This window comes from Muscardinus avellanarius (assembly GCF_963383645.1).
Source record: "Muscardinus avellanarius genome assembly, chromosome: 13".
Classification (NCBI taxonomy): domain Eukaryota; kingdom Metazoa; phylum Chordata; class Mammalia; order Rodentia; family Gliridae; genus Muscardinus; species Muscardinus avellanarius.
This window is the reverse complement of record NC_137799.1, coordinates 36,258,026-36,280,066: the sequence shown is the minus strand read 5'-3', so window position 1 is coordinate 36,280,066 and position 22,041 is coordinate 36,258,026. Positions and strand designations below refer to the sequence as shown.

At 48.2% G+C, this 22,041-nt stretch overlaps 1 protein-coding gene across 1 annotated transcript in view; it reads right to left on the bottom strand.

The window, feature by feature from the left end:
- Positions 1-22,041, bottom strand: part of GABBR2 (gamma-aminobutyric acid type B receptor subunit 2) — a gene marked incomplete at both ends in the record, with an annotated part of 372,345 nt that overhangs the window by 170,129 nt on the left and 180,175 nt on the right. Inside the window, one exon of the mRNA XM_080708508.1 lies at positions 5,144-5,245. Coding sequence (XP_080564634.1) covers positions 5,144-5,245 — 102 coding nt within the window. The remainder of the gene's footprint in view (positions 1-5,143; positions 5,246-22,041) is intronic.

Here is a 22,041-nt window from a genome sequence, read left to right as displayed (position 1 = left end):
CACTATCAAATTATTCTTGTTTCCCTTTTTTTTCTTTCCCCCTTTGGAAGGAAGGAAATACTCACTTAAACAGTGAGTATTTATGCCCAACTCTTTGGAGCATGAGAAATCTATAGAAGTTATCTGGAATTCTACTGCAGAGATGTATTTATTCTCTCCCATTGATTTACCAGCCACTTATAAATGTACGGACTTATAGATATATTTATTACACAGTGTGGATTATATTCCAATATTGCTTTTATTTCATTAGTCAAATGTTCTAGCTCTGGCTGTGGGAAGCCCTTTGGTTGTCTGTCACACTCGTGGACCCAGCCCGCCATCTGTGTTCCCACTGTTGTTCTGAACACTTAGCTTTCTTACTTAGACACTAGAAGATGCTCCAGGACTATCTTGCAGATTTCCTGCCCTATAGAAACAGCCATTTCTCCTAGTAGCCCTGGTTCTGTGAGGTATTAGATGAGAGTTGAGCAGGGCAGGGGAAGGAATGGGGCAGAGGATGGGACCAGACCTCGTGAGAAGAGATAAGGATCTGCGGTTGCTGTGTTAGAGCCAGCCGCCACCACCCGGGGTGTCACTTAGGCTCCACGGGGCAAAGCACTCAGCCACACTAAGGTGACGGGAGAAGAGAGAGCGTCCTCTTCGTATGCACATGCATTCGAGGAAAAGGTTTCTAGGCAGAATACAACTTGCCAAGTGGAGGACTCCATGCTGTTTTCTACTCCCAGAAGTTGGCTGCACAGACCCTCTCTCTGGAGCGTAACTCTTGTGGGAAGCCATTTCTCACCCTGGGGAGTGGCCTGTTCTGGACTCTCAACCCAAGCCTCCCTCTGGAATGTCACCCCTCTCTCACGGCCTTCTTTTAATACTGTGTCCCCACTTCTCACAAGTGAATTCTTTCCTTCGGAAACACAAGAATCAAGGAAGAAAGATTGCTGCCCTATAAGGCTTATTTCTTGGAGCGAGTGCCCAGGTCACAGATTTTTTTTTTTTTTTTTTTTTTTTTTGGTGGTGCTGGGGTTCCTGGAAGCCCTTCTACCTCCAGGCTACACTCCCAGACATATTTTTTATATATATTTTTATTTGGAAACAGGGTCTCTTAAGCCAGCGCGGCTGGCTTTGAACCTGCGCAATCCTCCTGTCTCTGCCTCTCAAGTGCGGGGATTACAAGCGTGCGCCACCACGCCCGGCTCACAGTTGCTTTTATTGGAGAGTGGGATTGGAAGCCAGACACTGGCTGCTCAGTGTTTTTGCTGCGTGTGTGTGTGTGTGTGTGTGTGTGTGTGTGCGTGCCTGCTCTAGTTTTGCTTTTGGTTTGTTCCATGTGCTCCGGTTTCCCCTTAGGCTCTCCCTTCTCCAGTATCCAGAGCTGTTGTCTTTCCTTTCACTGGCTGGAGCCCTTTGGCCGTTTCCTCTAAACTTAGGGGGAGCAGCTCAAGTTCGCCCTCCACATATTGATTTTTATTTTCCTTGGCACTGTCCTGCCTGCTGCTGCCCCGGTGCAGACTCCTGCTCTGCCATCTCATATTTAGTTTTTCACTTGTCCTCTGACTCCTTTCTTCAATTGGTCCTCAATGGACCGGAAACTTGCTTTTCTTCTGAGTTTTCCTGAACTTACTGCCCGTTTGTTGATGTCCTTCCTGAGAATTTTGTCCATGTGTCCGCTGCTTCCTTTCTTTCTTTCTTTCTTTTTTCTTCCTGAGAATTTTGTCCATGTGTCCGCTGCTTCCTTCCTTTCTTTCTTTCTTTCTTTTTTTTTTTTGAAAATTTAAAGAAGTTTATTAGAAAGATAGAAATACAGAAAATAGAAATACAGCCCCATACCAAAATGGCATGAGGGGATGACTCAAATGAGTACACACCGCTGCTTCCTTTCTTTAAGCCTGATATTCCATGCACACACACTCAAAACAGGTGAGGCCTGGCTCCAGATATATGAAACAAAAGAGTAGTCAACACAGACAGACACGTCTGCTTCCTGGGGCTTCTGTTCTCAGGGTCGGAAGTGAGCACTAAAATAACCGTGTGAAACAAACAACAACGTCAAGTTGTAACAGTTCAAACAGTATGGCCAAGAGAAGTCCTAACCCTCAGCCCCTCAGATGTGACCTTATTTGAAACCAGGGCTGTTGAAGATGTAATTAGTTAGAATGAGACCATAGTGGAATAGGGTAGGTTCTTTATTCTACATGACTGGTGTCCTGATAAAAGGATGATGTGAAGAGAAGGTGTGTGTGTGTGTGGGAGTCACAGGAGACAAGTACTGGAGTTACGCAGCTCGGACCCAAGGGCTGCCGGGATCCAGGAGCTAAGAGAAAGGTGTGGCAGAGCCCCAGAGCCATCAAGTGGGCATGGGTCCTGCCCATATCTGATCTCTAGAACTGAGAGAGAATACATATCTGTATGTGTGGGGGGTACTAGGCATAGAATCTGACCAGGGGCATTCTACTTCTGAGATACATCCCTAGCCCTGACTATTTATTTAGCAGTACTGGGGCTGGAACCCAGGGACATCCTACCTCCGAGCTACATCCCTAAGCCTTATTTTTAATTTTATTTATTTATTTATTTATTTATTTATTTATTTATTTATTTATTTAATGTGTGTGTGTGTGTGTGTGTGTGTGTGTGTGGTACTGGGGTTCCTGGAAGCCCTTCTACCTCCGGGCTACGCTCCCAGACCTATTTTTTAAATTTTTATTAGGAAACAGGGTCTTTTAAGCCAGCACGGCTGGCTTCCAACCTGCGTGATCCTCCTGTCTCTGCCTCCCAAGCGTGGGGATTACAAGCGTGCGCCACCACGCCTGGCTAGTTTTTTAAAATTTGAAACAGGGTCTCACTGAGTTGCCAAGGGCCTCACTAAGTAGCTGAGGCTGTCCACAAATTGCGATCCGGCTGTCCACGAATTGCGATCCTCCTGTCTCAGCCTCCCAAATGCTGGGATTACAAGCGTGCGCCACCACACCCAGCCTTATTTTTAATTTTTAAACAGGGTCTTGCTAAGTTGTTGAGACTGGCCTTGAACCTGTGATCCTCCTGTCTCAGCCTTTCACTGGAATTGCAAGTATTCACCACCAAGCTCAGCTTACTTCTGTTGTTTTAAGCCACCTCCTTTTGTGGTATTTTGTTCCAACAGCCCCACGAAATGAATACAGATGTCAATCCATGAAATTGAGAAAATTAGCAGAAAGGAGGAAGTGAGATCCTTGAGGAGTAAGGATTTTGATTTTAGATAAAGTGTCAGGGAGAAGTGGAGGACTGAGCGGACTCTGAGAGGGCACAAGGAGCCCCACAGGTAACAGAGAAGTCCTCCAAACAGAATTCTTTGCCAACATATAGTACATTCTGCCCCTGCCCTGCCCTCTGGGCTTGGATAATGTTGAACTCCTCCTCAGGACCACAGCTGCCCAGGGGAGTGGGGACAGCCGGAGGGTGGCATCATCTTCACCTGCTATGAATTCCAGCCAAACACTTCCCTCCGGGTGTCTTGGGTGGTTCTTAGCCACTTTGACCTTCAAGTCCCCTTCTGTGAAATGGGCTTAACAAAGTTCCCTCTGTCAGGGGGTTTAATTTTAATTTTTTTTTGGTGTGTGTGTGTGTGTGTGTGTGTGTGTGTGGTACTGGGGCTCCTGGGAGCCCTTCTACCTCTGGGCTATACTTCCAGACCTATTTTTTATATTTTTATTTGGAAACAGGGTCTCTTAAGCCAGCAAGGCTGGCTTTGAGCCTGCGCGATCCTCCTGTCTCCGCCTCCCAAGCGCGGGGATTACAAGTGTGCGCCACCACCACGCCCGGCCTGTCAGGGGGTTTAAAGAGGGCAAACTGTTACCGAGGCCAGGGTGCTGCAAGGGCCCGCTCCCTGCCTGGTGCGCCGAGAAGGCTCGCTTGGTGGCTATTTTCATCATGGTTAATGTCTATCCTGCTTCTGTCACTGTTGGTTGGTTGATTAGCAGAGTGCCTTGTTCCATCCCCAATTCCACACAGACTTTCAACCGGTACCTCTGCTCCACACACAAAGGCTCTTTAAACTTGAAAGCCCTCAGAACTCTGCTGGGCCTCTGAGGCCAGGGAGCTATTTCAAGCGCCTGCCCTGGAGAGAGGCCCTGTGGGTAGCAGGAAAATGTCACTGCAACACAGGTGTCTGCCTGCACACCAGACACCTTCTCCAGTGTCCTGCAGGCCCCACACAGCCTGCTCGGCCCCTCACATCCTGTGGCCTGTTGCATGGAGGTGGGGGGAGCCTGGTCAGATCTGCAATTCTGAATTTCTTTGCTTGGCATTCACGGCTCCTGGGAAGTGCCTGCAAACCCTGTTTCCAGTCTCAGGGTCTTTGCTTGCACCCCTCCCTGACACTGTAGGCTCCATGGAGTTTCTGCTGCTCCCAAGTACTCTGAGCCCGCCTGCCTGCCCTTTGATCTGCAGCCCTCCTGCCTGCTCCTGCAGGTGAGAATCCTGCACATCCTCCAAGGCCTGGCTGAAATGGTGTCCCTTCTCCAGAGCCTTGCCTGAACCCTCTTTCTAGGTGGGATGAGTCACTTCCGGACTTTGTTCCGGTTTCCCCTGAGAGATGTCTTCCTCTCTGTGCTGTGAGCATCCTGAGGATGGGTCAGATCTGATGGAGTCTGTGAACCCAGGAGAGGGCCTGGCACATAAAAGGTGTTTGAGAGTTTGTGGAACAAATGTACACATGACAGCTGGAGATTTACACCCAGGAAATGTCTGGCTGACTGTCTCTGTTTCCAGAGTGACTGTCACTACTTTGGGGTCAGTAGCTGGGCTTTCAGTCCCTACAATAATATTTCTTTGCTGTGGGCTTTGAACAAGATAGTTCCGTGCTCCAAGCTGCTTAAAACAGAGATGATGATAACTTGTGCCCTGTTCGCTTCTCCTGCGAGGTTGAGATGGAATCGCTACAGAATTTCTAGCGGCCACATACCTGACAACTGGATTCCCAAGCCAGTGCTGGGCAGCAGGTGAGGGCGTAGCCCGGGGCCACCAACTCGTGAGAGCCCCCCTCAGTCTGAGATGCCAATGTAGAAATGACCTCAAGTCCCAGATGAGACCTGGGGCTTTTCTGAGATTCAGGGTTCCCAGGAACACCGCCGTGGGCCCGTCTCAAGCCACAGTGTTCAGCTGCACCTACCTTAAGTTTCTTGACGCTGGTGCAGGGGTCGTTGGAGAAGCTCTCGGTGTCTGAAATCTCAATGTCCTCGCCATACAGAACCCCGGTCAGGTCGTTCCTCACCTGTTGGCAAAGAGAGAGCAGAGGTAGGTGCTGGCGGCCAGGGCAAGGGCCAGCTCAGGGGCTCATGTGGGGAACAGGTCAAGTGGACAAAGTAACATTCTCTGAGCCACTGATGGTCTGAAAGGGGGTGTCTACCCTGGAGCCGACACCTGAGCAGGAGGAGGCCAGGCATGAAGGGGCTTGCTGAGGTTGCCAAGGAGGTCCTGGGAGGCAAGAAAAGGGAGGCTTGGCTGCCCCTTCCCTGCCACACCAGCCTGTCTCCTAGTCAGGTGGTCCAATGAGGCCTTTGCAGTGTGTATGTGTGTGTGTGTGTGTGTGTGTGTGTGTGCGCGCGCGCGCGCATGTGCGCGCGTCTCCTAGGATCAAACCCATGGTCTCCCACATGCTGAGCAAGCCATACTCCCAGCCCCTGTCACTTGCAAAATCATTTTACTTTTATGGTAAAGAAATAGCCAGGGCATTCAGAGAGACAATACAGAGCAGAGTAAAGATTAGGAGGTCCGGAGTCAGCCTGGGATGTTCTGACACAAAGAATAACCAACATCCGTGTGTGCAGAAAGCAGAAGCTGAGAACTCTCACGTTAACAGGGTGAGCCAGTGCGTGAAGCAACCAGGGTGGAAGCACTAGGGACCGGTAGGGATTTTGGCAAACTGGTGACCATATGCCCCTCTAAAGATAGCAGTTGTGGGTCAATGGCCACCGTAGAATATGGGCCCGGTGTCAACTCCTTTATGGAGGGATAAATCCAAAATCTAGTCTTTCATGATATAAAATCCTTCACAGTTTTAAATGTTAACACTATTTTGAGTTTTTTTTTTTAAAGAAAACAATGCAAAGTAAGGATGAAAACAAATAAATCTGAAGCCTGTAGGGGCCTGCAGCCGTAGCTGTGCACACTCTGACACATAGCAATGGAAAGTAGATTGTGTTTTAGTATAAAAACCAAGGTGGGGCCAGGGGACCCAGCTTCTGGTTTCTGCTCTGTCACTGACGGGCTTGTGTTCTTGGCCTCTCTGTGTGACCACCCCCGCTCTGGGCCTCAGTTCCTTTCTCCTTAAAAGAAAGCACTTCTTATTCACCCCCATTAATATATCTATTACCAAAAAAAAACCCCCCAGAAAATAACAAGTGTTTGGGGGCATGCGGAGAAAGTAATCTTGTGGATTACTGGGGGAGTGCACAATGGAATAGTATTCTTGAAAGCAGTATGGCAGCTACTCAAAACAGCCCAACACAGAATTACCATCAAATCCACCTCTAGATATAGACACCAAAGGACCGAAAGCAGGGACTGGAACAGCTATTTGAGCACCCATGTTCCTAGCAACACGATTCATGGTAGCCAAAAGGCAGAGACAACCCACATGTCTGGTGATGGATGGATAAGTAAATAAATGTGGTATGTACACATTGGAGTATTATTCAGCCTTGAAAAGAGTTCAGTTCTGTTATATGCTACAATGTTGTTGAACCTAGAAAAAAGGCAGGAACAAAGATACAAATATTGTATGATTCCAGTTTTAAGAGGTACCCCGAGGAGTCCAATTCAGAGAGGCAGCAAGTAGAACAGAGGTCACTGGGGGCTGAGGACAGGAGGGATAAGGAGTTAGGGTTTAATGGGTACCGAGTTTCATTTGGGATGATAAAAAAAAGTTCCAGAGATGGATGATCGTTGCATGATAGTGTGACTGTACTTAATGCCACCGAGTTAAACACTTCAAAATGGTCAAAATAGCGCATTTTTTGTTATATATATTTTACAACAAAAAAAGCACTTTGTATGTTGACAATCAGCAGATCTTTCTAATGCATATAACAAAATATTTGGAATAACCTGGCTCTAAATGTCATTGGCCCCTGGGAAACCAAGGAAGGGGGACAAAGGAGGTGTCAGTGGGAGATGCTACATTTTATCTCTTTAAAAGAAATAGGAAGCCGACAGAGCAAAGCGTGAATCTTCATTAATTTCAGCCAGTGAGTCCCCGGGTATTTATTTTATTCTCTTTTCTGAATGCTTGGAATATTTTGTGATAAATGTTTTATAAGAAGAAAGAAACTGCCATGTTCAGGGTGAACATGGTCCCTCTGCAGTGTTTACCTCTATTTTGTTGAGAAATTGGGAGCTGGTTGATTAAAAACAAGTTGGCTTTGCCGTTAGAGTTTATTTCTATTGCCTCAATTCTTTTTTGAAAGAAGGTGATGTTCCAGGATGCGGTTTAGTTCTCTGACGGTGGGGTGGGCTCACAGCACTGACTAAACACAGAGTGTGTGTACACGTGTCCCCCACGCCCAGCAAGCAGCCGCTGGGCAGGCACAGTCCAGCCCTGGCTCCCCATTTACATGGTTCCCACACTTAGGGAAACCACTCACCTTCCCTTAGGTCTCAGTCTTTTCACCTGGGAAATGAAATAACTCACGGGGTAGATTCAAGGCCCAGCAGGAACACTGAGGACGTGGACGGGCTTTGTAAACTCTGAAGCTCTGCACGCTGCTTAGAAGCGATGAGGATCATTCCCAGGCAGACGGTAGGAATCAAGGCTATGGGCACTTGGGGTATCCATGTGTAAACTTTAGTGTGTGTGTGCCAGCTGTATTATAAACATAGCAGGAGGACTCAAGGCAAACAAACAACCGCCCTGGAGCCTGTCTCATCCTGCCCCTAATTTCACAGATGAGGAAACTGAGGGGTGACTCCCAGGCCAGTGCTCTTCCTGGCTCCCCGCTGGCTCTTCCAGACCCTGCCAGATGTGCATGGTCCCGAGACCTAGTGAACCAGAACAGGTGAGAACAGATGGTCAGGGCAACGGGCCGCTCGCCGCCCATCAAGTCAGCCCTGCGGATTCTGCCCTCAGCTTGACTATTTATTCTAATGGGCTTTTTAGGGAAAGTAAATAGAGGAAATCAGCTATAAGTGGTGCTTTAAAATAACCAAAACATGGGAAAGAAATAATATACTTGATCATCCTCACCAGAGAAGAGATATACCCTTACGTGTGGACACAGGGATCCTTTCAAGCATCCATGCAAGATGTACAAAGTTGACCTGCAAACACCTTGCCTTCCTTTTGGAACTGCAGGATTCTCTTGTTTGATGGGGACAGTTTCCTAGAGCAGTCTGCTGTAAACTGCATTTCTGCAGAGTGAATTTTATGTTACTATTCGACTCCATTACAAGAGTAAAAATATGTTTCTGAGAAAGAAGTAGCCCTTAATTCCCAAGAAAACAAAATGCAGATACGCCTTGGCTTACAGGAAGGTTACATCCCCATAACTCCTTCCCAAGTACAAAACAGCAGAAGTCAAAATTGCATCGCATAACCCTTGCCCATGGGGCGTCGCAGCTCAGCCGCTCTGGGCACTGCAAGCGTCCGTCGTTTCTCCCTTGTGAACGTGTGGCTGACTGGGGACTGTGGCTCACTGCCAGAAAGTTTCATACCAAGAATCACCGTGAAAAGATCTAATTCAAAATCCTAAGCACAGTTTCTACTGAATGTGAATTGCTTTCATAGCATGCTAAAACTGAAAAAAATCCTAAGTCAGACCATCACAGTTCAGGAACCCTGTATCTTTCCTCACACACACACTTAAATAGCAGCCAGGGTCTCTTGGGGCCTAAGCCACCTATTGGACATAGTGAGGCAGCCACCAGGAGTGTGACTTGCTGAAGGCCCAAGAAATCCTGGAGAGATGGGAGAGTCTGTGCTGATGAGCGGGTGACGGGGACAGAGAAGGCTGCCCATCACTTGGAAGGGAGAACCAGAGGCAGTAGACACCACAGGCTGACGGGGTGAGGAAGGTTATGCACGGGCACAGGAGCTGCTGGGAGCGGGGAGAGGAAGGTGGCTCCGCCCAGGCTGGTCTTTGGGGCCTCTGGGTTGGCCTAAGAAAAACTACCTGGCTTCGGGGCAGTGAATGCAGGCACCGTGCAGGACTGGGTCCAGAGAAGCTAGCTGAAGTCATTTGATATCACAGAGAAGGATGGGTGGGTAGGAGGCCCAGGAATAAATAACTGGGGACAGGAGGCCTGGAAGCCTTGGCTGCGAACCCTATCGAAGTGTGGATGGCAGCTCTGTCAGACCAGCAACCTGGATCCCAAAGCAATTGGGTCTCAAAGTGTGGCCCCTGGATCAGGAATGCCAGTAGCTCATGTTTTTTTTTTTTTTTTTTTGGTGGTACTGGGGTTCCTGGAAGCCCTTCTACCTCCGGGCTACACTCCCAGACCTATTTTTGCATTTTTATTTGGAAACAGGGTCTCCTAAGCCAGCGCGCGGGGCTAGCTTCGAACCTGCGCGATCCTCCTGTCTCTGCCTCCCAAGCGCGGGGATTACAAACGTGCGCCACCACGCCCGGCAATAGCTCATGTTTTAACACGCCTACCCGGGTGCTGCCGCCGCCGCCGCCACCACCTCCTCCTCCTCCTCCTCCTCCTCCTCCTCCTCCTCCTCCTCCTCCTCCCCTTCTCCTTCCCTTCTCCTTCTCCTTCTCCTTCTCCTTCTCCTTCTCCTTCTCCTTCTCCTTCTCCTTCTTCTCCTTCTTCTTGTGGTACTGGGGGTGGACCCCAGAGGGTGTTTCTACCTCTGGGGTATACTCCCAGACGTATTTAATACTTTATTTGGAAACAGGGTCTCACTAAGTTGCTGAGAGCCTCACTAAGTAGCTGAAGCTGGCTTCAAACCTCCTGTCTCAGACCCACAAGCACAGGGATTACAAGTGTGTGCCACCACGCCTGGCCTTCCCTGGGTCCTTTTTACACACTCAGGCAAGGGATGCACTATCCAGAAGGCAGCAGGGTGCATTTTAAGGAAACCACAGATAATGGTGTGAAAAAGGGTTTTAATGATCTGGACAGTCCCCCCCCCCCCCAGCCACTACCACCACCAGTTGGGTGATTACTCAGTTGTATTAACTGAGTAAATCCACTGCCAACAAAGGTCAGTAGGGCTAGGGGCCACACTTCAAAAGGCAAACCCACTTGTGAAGTGAAGGAGGAGACAGTCCCTCTCTGGTCTGTCCCTCTCACACCACCCCTGCAGTGGCAGGCTTGGCATTGGCTGCCTTTTATCAGGGATGGTGACAAAGTGATCCATGCTCAGAGGAGACAGGAGCAACAGACCCTTTAGGGAGGCTGTGGACAAGTGAGGACGGGGGGTGTAGGGTCACAAAGGCTGAGACCCATGACTCCTTAGGCTCCTGAGTAGCTGGAGAATCCAAGATTCTAAAGCACAATGTTAACATTTGAACTCAGAGTTCAGGCCCAACATTTTGCAAGAAGGCAAGAGCCAGGGAGACTCAGCTAGTGGCTCTAGAAAAAGCAGAAGCTGGGGACTCCCGGCTCTGCAGAGCAGAGAGAGCTCACCACCAGCTCTGGGCAGCGTCTGCAGGAGGAGCCCAGTGTCTGCACATCCCCACACTCCCCGTTCCTGCTCTGGTGGGGGCAAGGAGGGTGACAGGGACCTGTCACTACAATGAAGCCATCACAAGGGCCTCATTCCTCTGGCTGACTGAATGCTCAACCTGTAAGTGCCAGGAGTTGGGGACACAAGGCTGATCCTTCTCCCTGGCATGCAAGCTGAGAGCTGTGGGGGCTGGGTGTGGGGGAGGATTGGAGGAGGGAAGGGAGAGCTGAGCAGAAAGAATGAACTGTACCCAAGAATGTCCTCACTCAGCATAAACAAGCCCACGTGACCCACTTAACACCTAATACAGAAGCTGTGATCCCAGCACTTGGGAGGCTAAGACAGGAGGATTGCAGGTTCAAGGCCTCGGCAACTTAGCAAGACCCTGTTTCCAAATAAAAAAATTTAAAAAGGGCTGGGGGTATAGCTCGGAGGTAAAATGCTCCTGGGTTCAATCCCCAGCACCACAAAAAATAAAATAAAATAAAATAAAATAAAATAAAATAAAATAAAATGGGCTAGGGGTGTAGGTCAGAGGTAGAACATCCTTTATATTCAATTCCTAGTATGATGAGAGAGAGAGAGAGAGAGAGAGAGAGAGAGAGAGAGAGAGAGAGATGGAAGAAGAAGAAGAAGAAGAAGAAGAAGAAGAAGAAGAAGAAGAAGAAGAGAGAAGAAGAGAGAAGCAGGATATGAGGTGACCAATTATCGCAGTCAGACCTGATGGCCCAAGCCAGAAAGGTTCCATCAAGCTAGTGAAGCTCACAGCCAGTGAGCTTCTGGGGTAGCCAGCAGCCTCCTGGACCCCTTTCCTAATGAAGCCACTGTGCCAGCTGGGGAATCATCCAGAAAGGCAGAGATCCCAGTGAAGATGGGCAGAAGCGGGATGGTGCCAAATGCACTTTACAACTCTTTGAAAAATTCTAATTAGGTTACAGGATGAACTTGAGAGCAAAGCGGATCCCCAGCTCTCCTATGGAAGCCGAGGTAACCTACTTTGTCATTCAAATGCACTTGCTATATATAGCCCCAATTGTGCAAATGTCATCCTCTTACCTGACTAACGCGTGTAATTATAGATTTACTTCTATTCATTCATGAAATGTGTCTTCACTTGATTAAACAGTTCATTCAAGTAAAATCCATTAAAATATGGAACATGTTAAAAATGTGGCTCGTTAGAGGCAGAGGGCACTGATGTAGTTAAGATGCTAATTAGGATAAACAGGCATTTGAAACACTCAAATCTTTGAATAATTCAGGTCACTTTTTCTGGGCCTCTAGCTCCCTAGGAATCGCCATTAATTTAAGCTAATTAAAAAATTAGCCCGGAGAAGAGAAGACCAAGGCAGGAAATGATGGCTGACTTCAAACACATGAAGAGCTGTCATAGGGAAGAGAGGGTGCTTGGTTCTGGGCACCCTGTGGCAATGGGGGAGCCAAGAGATAGACGGTTTTAGAAAAGCAGATTTTAGTGAAAAAGAAAAAAGAAAAAGAACTCTCCATCATCACATTTGAGTAAGCAGAAGCCGGTTGGGATGGCAGAGAGGGCTCCCTCTCATCTCACCCATGCTTGTGGTTCCAGGAGAGTGAATGTTTAAAAGCCTCACCTATAACCATTTGATTTCTCTTAATTTAAAGGCCACTGAAGAGCTGGGCGTGGTGGTGCACGCTTGTAACCTCAGCTTTCCGGAGGCTGAGACAGGAGGATCGCAGTTCATGGACAGCCTCAGCTCCTTAGTGAGGCCCTTTGCAACTTAGTGAGACTGTGTTTCAAAATAAAGAATAAAAAAATAGGGCTGGGGGTGTAGCTCAGAGGTAGAATGTCCCTGGGTTCCATACCCAGACCCCCAAAGAAAAAAGAAAGAAAGAAAGAAAGAAAGAAAGAAAAAAGAAAGAAAGAAAGAAAGAAAATTAAAAAGACCACTGAAGCAATCCTGTGCAGCTCTGAGGTTTCCCAAAGATTTGGGTCACCACTTAAATTTTTGTAGAAACTTCTCCATGTGGTTGTATTTCCACCTTTCCGAACATGATGAGCACCCACCGAGGAAGGCATTCCTTGAGGAAAATGGAGCTATCTAGTTCCCAGATTTTTACATGCAAGTTAGCTCTTAATAACCTATTATCAGAGTTGAACATCAGCAAATAAACTGTTTTAAAGGGAAAGGACATAAGTAAACAGGCATCAGCTCCACTGCACAGGGCGAGGCCTATGTATAGACTCGCTGATTCCGCTGCCTTCGGTCTGAGCACATGACCCCTGCGTGGTCACAGTGCAGAGCCAGCGTTTGAGCACGTTTGTAATCCTAGCATTTGGGAAGCTGAGACCGGAGGATCGTGGTTCGCAGCCAGCCTCAGCTACTTAGTGAGGCCCTCTGCAACTTAGTGAGAACCTGTTTCAAAATAAAGAATAAAAAATAGGGCAGCAGGTATAGCTCAGAGGCCGAATGTCCCTGGGTTCCATCCCCAGACCCGCAAAAGAAAAGAAAGAAAAAAAGTGACTCCCCCTCAAATATGTCCAGGTTCTAACCCTCAGGCCACATGCTAGGGCTTCCTAAAAGGAACCTGGTTTCCCTCTATTTGGTGGCACCACTTGCTGTCCCCCCAAAAACACAAGCTTTCCTTGCTTCCCCAGTTACCGGCAGCAGGGAGATTTCAAAATGGAGGGTGATGAGTTGCAGTGTGGCAGAGATGGGTGGCTGGGGCAGGTCCTCCATGGGGGGGCCCAGAGTCCAGCTCCCTCGACTCAGAGCTGCTGGTGAAGAGCTGACTCGGGTCTGGGCGGCTGTAACCCCTTCTCCACTGGCACTTGGACTCCTGGGTGAAAGGCCTTTGTCCGTTGTTTCTGGGATCCTGCACGGAGCCTGACATACAGCAAGCTCTCCAAACTACGTGAAGAATGAGGGGGAGATGGATGCACACCCAGGGTGTGCTGTATCCCTCCAAGCTTAAATGTCTAAGCTCACCGTTCTGACCCAGAGGAGTTAGTGCTGAGTCTTGGGCCCATCCTGCCAGGGGTAAGGCAGCTCCCCAAAGGCTGGCTGTGGGCTGTTGCTTAAAGATGGGGCCTGTGGACAGCGACAGCACCAGCCAGAGCTCCAAAGCCCTGGTGAGGGGACATCTGGAGAGCCAGGGTGCCCTGTGGGCACCCTGGGGGCTGGGACAGCTGGAGAACCAGAGGGGCAGGGACCTGACACCAGAGCCCTGCCTAGCCCTCATCCAGCCCTCATGACAGCTTCCTTTGCGGTGGTCATCTAGTGATCTCAAATGGCATCTAGGAGCAGGGAAGGGACAGCAGTGACAGGCTTCCCCCCAGCACCCACCCAAGACACCAGTCCTCCCACCCCACACAGCGTCCGTGAAAGGGAAGACAGAGAGCCCCTGGCCACAGGTTCCTCTTTCCTGCCTCCAACTTGTTCCTCAATGGTACCTCCCAGAACCACACACTGTAGGGGGAAGGCACCCTAAACCCAAGTGCAAGGGGGAGGGAGGTGACTGTGGGAGACCAGGGATGCTCTGGGTTTCAAATCCCACTTTCCACTGGCCAGGCTGGCACAGCTTCAGAAATTGCAATGGATTGTTTGTGGGGACAATAGAACAACTCCTAAGAGACCCACATCCGAATCCCAGGAACGTGTCGCTTTACTTGGCAAATGGGCTTTGCAGATGGATTTTATTGTCTTGAGGTGGGGATACCATCTTGGCTTATCTAGGTGGCCCAGTATAATTCCCAGGGTCATTTTAAGGCAAAGGAAGGCCAGAGAGTCAGTTAGAGAAGGAGAGGGGCTCACAGAATAGGAATCAGCTTTGTGTAATTTGCTTTGCTGCTCACTTTGAACGTGGAGGAAGGAGCCCGGAGCCCAAGGCTGTGGGCGGCCTCTAGAAGCAGGAAAAGGCAGGACCCTCCCCAGACCCTCCAGCAGGAGCCAGCCCTGCCCACACCTTGATTTTGACCCAGGGGTTGAACTTCTGACTAGTACTGTAAGATAAAAATGTGTGCTCTTTCAGACCACTGAGCTTATGATGATTTGTTGCAACAGAACAGGAAACAATACAATAAATAAGCTTCAGGCATCCTCAGACCCACCTCCTGCAGGAAGCCTTCCCTCCTGCCCCATCCTCCTCAGCCAGACTTTGTCACACAATCCTGAGATGATCACAGCCCCTGCTAAGAGCCTGCGCATAGTCCAGAGAAACAGCTATTGGTGGACCCTCACCTGCTTCAGGCCAGTTGTTTTGTTTTGTTTTTTGGTGGAGGGCTCAGAACCCTTCAATTTATGGAAGTAATTCCTAAATGTCATTAGAAGTCTGAGGAAAGAAGAGGAGTAAAACTACTCATGTTCCTAGTCTACTCACTCAGGAGTATAATAGCTCTTACTGGTTATTCTCCATTTGCCCTCACCCCACACCCTGAAGCTGCCCTTTCTGGAATTATATTTTTATAAATGGCCTCACTTGAGCTGCTTTGTCCTCTGATTTCCAGTTAGGCTGGGACAATAGGGGGCCCCAGCAGGAGTCAGAGGACCAGTGAGAGTCCAACAGGAGTTCAAGAATCAACGGGCAGTCCCAGCAGGAGTCAGGGCCACGGGGAGCCCACCAGGGATCCATGGACCAATAGGAGGCCCCAGCAAGAGTCAAAGATCCAATAGGGGCCTAGCAGAAATCCAGGAGCCAGAGGGCCAATGAAGGCCCAGCAGGGGTCCAAAGACCAATGGGAAACCCCAGCTGGAGTCTGAGGGCCAATGGGAGGCCCCAGTAGGAGTCAGAGGGACAATGGAAGCCCAGCAGGAATTCAAGGACCAACGAGAGGCCCCAGCTGTAGTCAGAAGTTCAATGAGAGCCTAGCAGGGGTCCAAAGACCAATAGGAGAAAGAGTCATAGGTTCAGGATATTTCTGACCTAGCTCCTCTCTGGCTTGGTTCCAGCTCCTGTCCCTTCACCTTATCCTCCAGGGTACCTGTGTGGTCCTGACTCCCACCACTGCCAGTCCCCAGAGCTTATTAGCCTTGGCTGAGTTCCTTGGCCCTGCCCCAATATTTCCTAAAAGTGAAGTTCTTCCCTTTAACTCTGATATGCCATCCATTTCCTATGGAGTCCTTAATTGATAAAACAGATATATGTTGTTCATGTAGAAGTTATCAACGTATATGTGATTATGTATCCTGATTTTTTAACCTAGCGTGTTACCACATGCCTTATTCATTTTCACCACCACCCACCCTCTGGTCTCCTCCATCCAAGCCCTGTTCACCCTTTTGCCACGGCCCCTCCTCCATGAGGTCCCTGGATGCTCCAAGGAGCCTCCCTGGCCCCCTCTGCACTCCCTGTTCCACCTGTGGACCCCTGCGCTTTCTCAGCCCTGTTGGAGTAACAGGGAAGTTTCCAGTTCCCCCATGACCCTGAGAACACCCTGTGCAGGGTGCCAGTGAGGTCTCCTCAGACCCATGATGCTCCTGGGCCACCTCGAGAGCCTTGCCCTCAGCGGCTTCCCCAAGGTCAGGAAAGACTGCCTGTCCTTCCCTTGGCCTGCAGCCTGAGCCAGCCCCATCCTGCAAGGTGCTGAGTGTGTGCCCTGGGAGGGAGCTGGCAGGCCAGGTGAGCGCTCCTCGCCCCGGGTGGACACTGCACCAAAGCGCTGAGCAGGCTGCCAGGCTGGAGAGGGTTTGCCGTTGTGCTGAGCTAGGCAGGTTTTACACAGAATCTTCCCAAGAGCAGTCCCCAGACACTTGGGGAACCGGTATTCACTCAGCAAAGTCCAAGCGGAATTTTCCAAAGGGGAACAAAATCTGGCACATCCACATTACGTTATGGTCATGGCTTGTTAACCTGCCCATCTGCCCCTGGGCTGTGTGCAGTAGAGCCCGGAGGCCCTGCCTGAGTCCCAGCTGGATCCATGCTGGTAAACTGAATGCACAGATCACAGACACCCGCCTCTGTCTGAAGTGTGGGTCCTAGGTGCCTGGTACCTGGCATAGCATGGGAGGCCTGAGGAGTAGCTGTACCTCATCTGTGCCGCACGTATCAGAGAAGAAGGAGGATTCTTGAGAAGAATGCAAGAGCACTCTGGAGAGGAAGTCAGGGAGAAAAAGTGGAGAAGGCTGCACATATCATGTTTATGAAGCGCCCTTCCTGTGCTGGGCCCTCATGCGTGTTTGCTCATTCCTCCCGGGCCCTGGTATAGACCCAAAGGTACAATTATGACCAGTGGCTGGGGAAGTAAATGAGATTCAGAGAGGTTGAGTCAGCTGCCCAAAGCCACACAGGTAGGACAGCAGTGAGGCCAGGATTTAACTTCAGGTCTATTTCTTTCTATAGCTCTTGCTATGAACCAAGGATCAGCAAACTTTTTTCTGGGAAGGGCCAGATAGTAATTATTTGGGGCTTTTCTGGTCTTTCAGCTTCTGCAGCCACAGGTGATAAGCAAATGAAAGAGTATGACTTTGTTCCAATAAAACTTTATTTATAAAACTAATATTTCTTCGGTCATAGTTTGCAGACCCTTGATCTAGTCCCAAGTTAAAGAGCCCATGGGTCTATTTTCTGCTCTAGGAGGGTTGTGGGAGAGAAGGAAGAGAAGAGACTCTGGAATCTGGCTGCTCCAGACTGGAACTCAACCTCTGCTCCCACTGGCCGGCCACTTCAGGTGAGAAAGGAAACTCTCTGAGCACCCATCTTATCCCTAGAAAGGGCATCACCATACCTTGCCCTCAGGTTGCTGGAAAGGTGAAACTATCCTGATATACGCTAAGTGTCTGCCATGGCTACTGGTCAGTGATCAGGGTTGTTGTCAGAGACAGTGCAGCCAAGAAGAGGTAGAGAACAGGTGACGAGGGCTTGGGGACAGGGAGGGAAGAGAGAGTGGGGTTGCTGATACCGAACCCCAAAAGATGTGTTCGCTCATGAAGGCCAGTGGTAGACCTTCTGAGGAATGTTGTTCCACGCGCCATGGAACCCTAAAGGGATCTGCAGGCATCCACAGCGGGAAGATCTTTCTAGCACCCCCAGCAGGAGCAGATGTGTGGGGCTTGGTGAGTCCCCACGGAGGGCGGTGAGGCAGCTGTTCACAGACTTGATATGGCAAATTGTGCGCTGTGCTGCTGCCTGGGGCGGGCAGCAAAGCAGAGCCGAGCCAGGAGCCTCTGTACCCCCTGATGCCCACAGCCCACAGCTGCTGACTCACCCTGGAGGCCTGGGCATCCTGAAGGAATCCAAAATGGCTCTCTAGTGAAACTCAAGCTTCCGCAGGGGATGGGTGGAGACTGGGAGGCCAGGGCACAGTTACTGCTGCTTGCACTTGAAGGTCGTAACTTTGGCAGAGAAGGGAGGATGTGGGGAAGCTCCATCAATATTGCTGAAGGCCAGGATGTGGCTCGGAATGGCAGATAATGAGCCCCTGGCAAGGGACCACACTCGCTGCCCTGAGACTGGCAACACCATGTTGGCGGGAGAATCGCCCATCTGATCAAGCGGATGTTAAACTGAAATTTGAGAGGGAAGAGGAAATGTGCCCAGGAACAACTATATAACAAGACATCATGAGGGCCAATATAGGGGAGGAATTTAAAGAGCCCCCCCCAACTGGAAACACTTAGGGATTCTCATATATCTATGTACCAAGGTACAAAGTATGGGAAACAATATTAACTCTGAAACTTTGGGGAAAGATGGCAAAGCGGAGCACAGATGTCCAACTCCCACCTAAGATGCCTCCTTCTGAAAGTGACAGAAAGGACGAAGGGAGTGTAAAACTAGGGGGATCTGCTCAGCATTGGAAAATAGAAGAGAGTGCCATCAATATGCCAGCAACTTTGAGGAATTTCTGGTAGGTAGGGTGCCAAAGGAACCAGATTGAAGGCTGACTCACAGCTCTCCTTCCTGAGAAAGTAGCAGGGTGCTGCGGGGAGGGCGGATGTGCTGACGGGGGACCACCTCCCTGCCTCTGCTGGGCACGTGAGTGCTGGAGGAGAGGCTGGACCACAGGAGGGTGAAGAGCCCACCCCAAACCCCCTTACTGCACCGCCCACCAGCCTTCAGGAGAGCTTGAACCCTGAGGTCCAAGGACAAGCAAAGCCTTGCCGAGTCAGTCCAGTCTTCCCACCACAGGCCCGGACATCTCCCACAGGCTGAAAGCAAGAGATCAAGGGAGGAGGCCAAGGGCAACCCTGTACATCTGGAACAGCTGTTCAACAAACTCTGAGAAGAAACCATACAGAGAAGAAATGCCACTGCACCACATGGCTCCCCAGCCCCTCAGTCTGCTGGTCCCTAGACTGGTAATTTGGGATTTCATCATCAGTGTTCTAGATGAATATCCAAGGTAAAGAATCCAACTGTGTTCAGACAAGACAGGGAGGGAGCCACAGAGGAGTCACTCATGCTGTAAGAAAATACCAGGTCAAGGAAGGGCCCAAATGTACACGGAACCCATGAAAACTCTGAATCGGCAAGGAAACCGATAAGGAATACAAGCAGATAAAGAATACATGTCATCTCTAAAAAGACCTGCTATAGGAGGTAAAAGTAAATTATAGTATCTGTTTTGTACTTCCAGGAGAGTAAAGAAAACCTGGTCTCTAAAATGTAAGAAATAGAATATGAAATAAAAGAGACTGGAATTAAGAGAAATGAGTTAGAGATAATAATGACAAAGTGAATCGTGATGTTGAATATGAGAATTATAAAAAAGCATAGAAGTGGTAAAGAGCGGAATTTAAATGTAGAAACTGATGGATGTTGTAGAAGAGGACCTTCAGATGTTCTCTTAGAGAACAAGGGCTAAACAATGACCAGAGAGAAAATAATAACATGGAGGATAAACTACAGAGGCTCACTCATGACTTATCAGTATTTCAAAAAAAAAAAAAAACCACCAGAACAAGAGTAATAATTAAAGATATAATAAAGGAAAACTCTTGTAATCTGGAGAAAGACCAGATTCTTCAAATTAAAATTGTAATTACATTTTAGACAAAACAAACATCAGATATGTGCTGCTTTTTTTTCCTTAATTTCAAAGATAAAGATTCTGAAAACATCTATCATGGTGGGGAGGGAATTATCTGTAAAGGAACTAAATCAGAATGCATCAGACTTCATTAAAACATTAATGTAATGTCTAAAGAGGCTTGATGAAGAATATTCTGATCACAGAAATCTATAAATCTATACTTAAATAACTTGTCACTCATAGGAGAAGAAACCAAGTGAAATTGTGGTTTATCCAAGGGCATAGTAGACATAAAAATCCTATGACTTTCCTGAAAAACTACTCAAAGATGTACTCATGTCACAGAGATATAAATCAAAAGACACAGCTAATGAAAGATATGTCAATAGAAACTAAAGCTGTGTACATATGGAATTGAATCTTAAAATCCTAGTAATTGCAAGATAGTTTAAAATTAAACCAATAGCCACAATGTAAAGAGTAAAATCCAATTAAAAACTCCACAGCACACAATTAGAGGTGTATGAGGGATGGAGACTAAGGAAATGTAATAAAGTCTAAAGCCTACAATGGGTATTATTGCATGTCTATGTCACTACTTAACAAAGTAGAAGCCTGATATTTAAAAATATAAGATTTGCCTAAAGCTGTGATTAAAAACACACTTACCTGCTTAAAAACATTTACTAGAGACAAAAAAAAAAAAACCAGTAAAAAAACCCCAAGTACACAAATCAAGAAATTAAAAGAAGCCGGGCGTGGTGGCGCACGCTTGTAATCCCAGCATTAGGGAGGCTGAGACCTGGAGGATCACGGTTCGCGGACAGCCTCAGCTACTTAGTGAGGCCCTCCGCAACTCAGTGAGACCCGGTTTCAAAATAAAGAATAAAAAATAGGGCAGGGGGTGTGGCTCGGAGGTCAAATGCCCCTGGGTTCCATCCCCAGACCCGCAAAAAAAAAAAAAAAAAAAAAAAAAGAAATTAAAAGAAGGGAAAAATAAAGAAGGGAAGTATTAATAAGGAGAAAAGCAGAACTAAATAAATTAGAAAGTAGATATAAATAGAAGCAGAGCCAATAAAAGTCCAAGATCTGATTCTCTGGTTAAAAAAAATAATAAGAATAGAGGATGCTCTACTGAAGACAACTTCCCCCCCTATATATTGTTTAGCAAAAGAAATGTCTGAAAAGCATATCTAACTCTAGGGGGGTGAGTATTTTTTTTTGTACTGAGGATTGAACCTATAGGCATTCTAACCCTGTACTACACCCTCAGCCCTTTTTATTTATTTATTTATTTATTTATTTATTTATTTATTTATTTGAAACAGGGTCTTGCTAAGTTGCTGAGGGTCTTGCTAAGAGCTGAGACTGGCCTTGAACCTGCAATCCTCCTCTCAGCCTCCCAAGTACTGGGATTATAGGTGTGTGCTAATGTACCCCATACGGGATGAGTAATCTTTAAAGGGAGACAAGTAGACCTCCCTTTCCTCAAGTAATCAAGGTGACTTCTTTAATGAGGATGAGCAGGTAGCTCTAGTATGTTAACAAAATAGAATTATGGGGGCAGTGGCAGGATTCTAAAAGAAAACCCTCTCTGACCCTTGTGAATATGGATATCTGAGGAGGAGGAGGAGGGGGAGGAGGGGGGAGGAGGAGCAGGGGGGAAGAGGAGGAGGAGGAGGAGGAGGAGGAAGAGAAGGAGGAGGAGGAGGAGGAGGAGGAGGAGAAGAAGAAGAAGAAGAAGAAGAAGAAGAAGAAGAAGAAGAAGAAGAAGAAGAAGAACAACAACAACAACAACAACAACAACAACAACAACAACAACAGGAAGGGGAGGGGAGGGGAAGGAGGAAGAAAAAGAAAACCCAATAGAGGTTCTGGACCATGGGAGGAACTTGAGGATGCAGAAAGTGTGCCTAGGGACCTTCATCTAGCAGTAACCAGGCCCACCAGTGTCAAGAGCAGTACCATGGTGAAGTAGGAACAGGGCTGGGCTACAGAAGGCACGAGGATTGCTGCTCATTTTAGAGGAGGCTGAATCTTGCCTCACAGCATACACAAACATTAACTCAAAACCAACCAAAGACCCAAATGTCAGAGGTAAAGCTATGAAACTCAGAAAAAAATATAGGTTTGTCTTCATGATCTTGAACTGGTCGATGATTCTTAAAAAAGACACTCAATGCAAAAGCAAAAATAGAACACACACACACACACACACACTCACACACACACACACACACACACACTTGATTCCATTAAAAATTAAAAGCTTTTGCTGAGCGTGGTGGCACATGTTTGTAATCCCAGTACTTGGGAGGCTGAACCAGGAGGAGCATAGGTTTGCGGCCAGCTTCAGCTATTTAGTGAGGCCCTATGCAACTTAGTGAGACTTTGTTTCCAAATAAAAAATAAAAAAGGGCTGTGGGTGTAGCTTGGAGGTAGAATGCCCCTG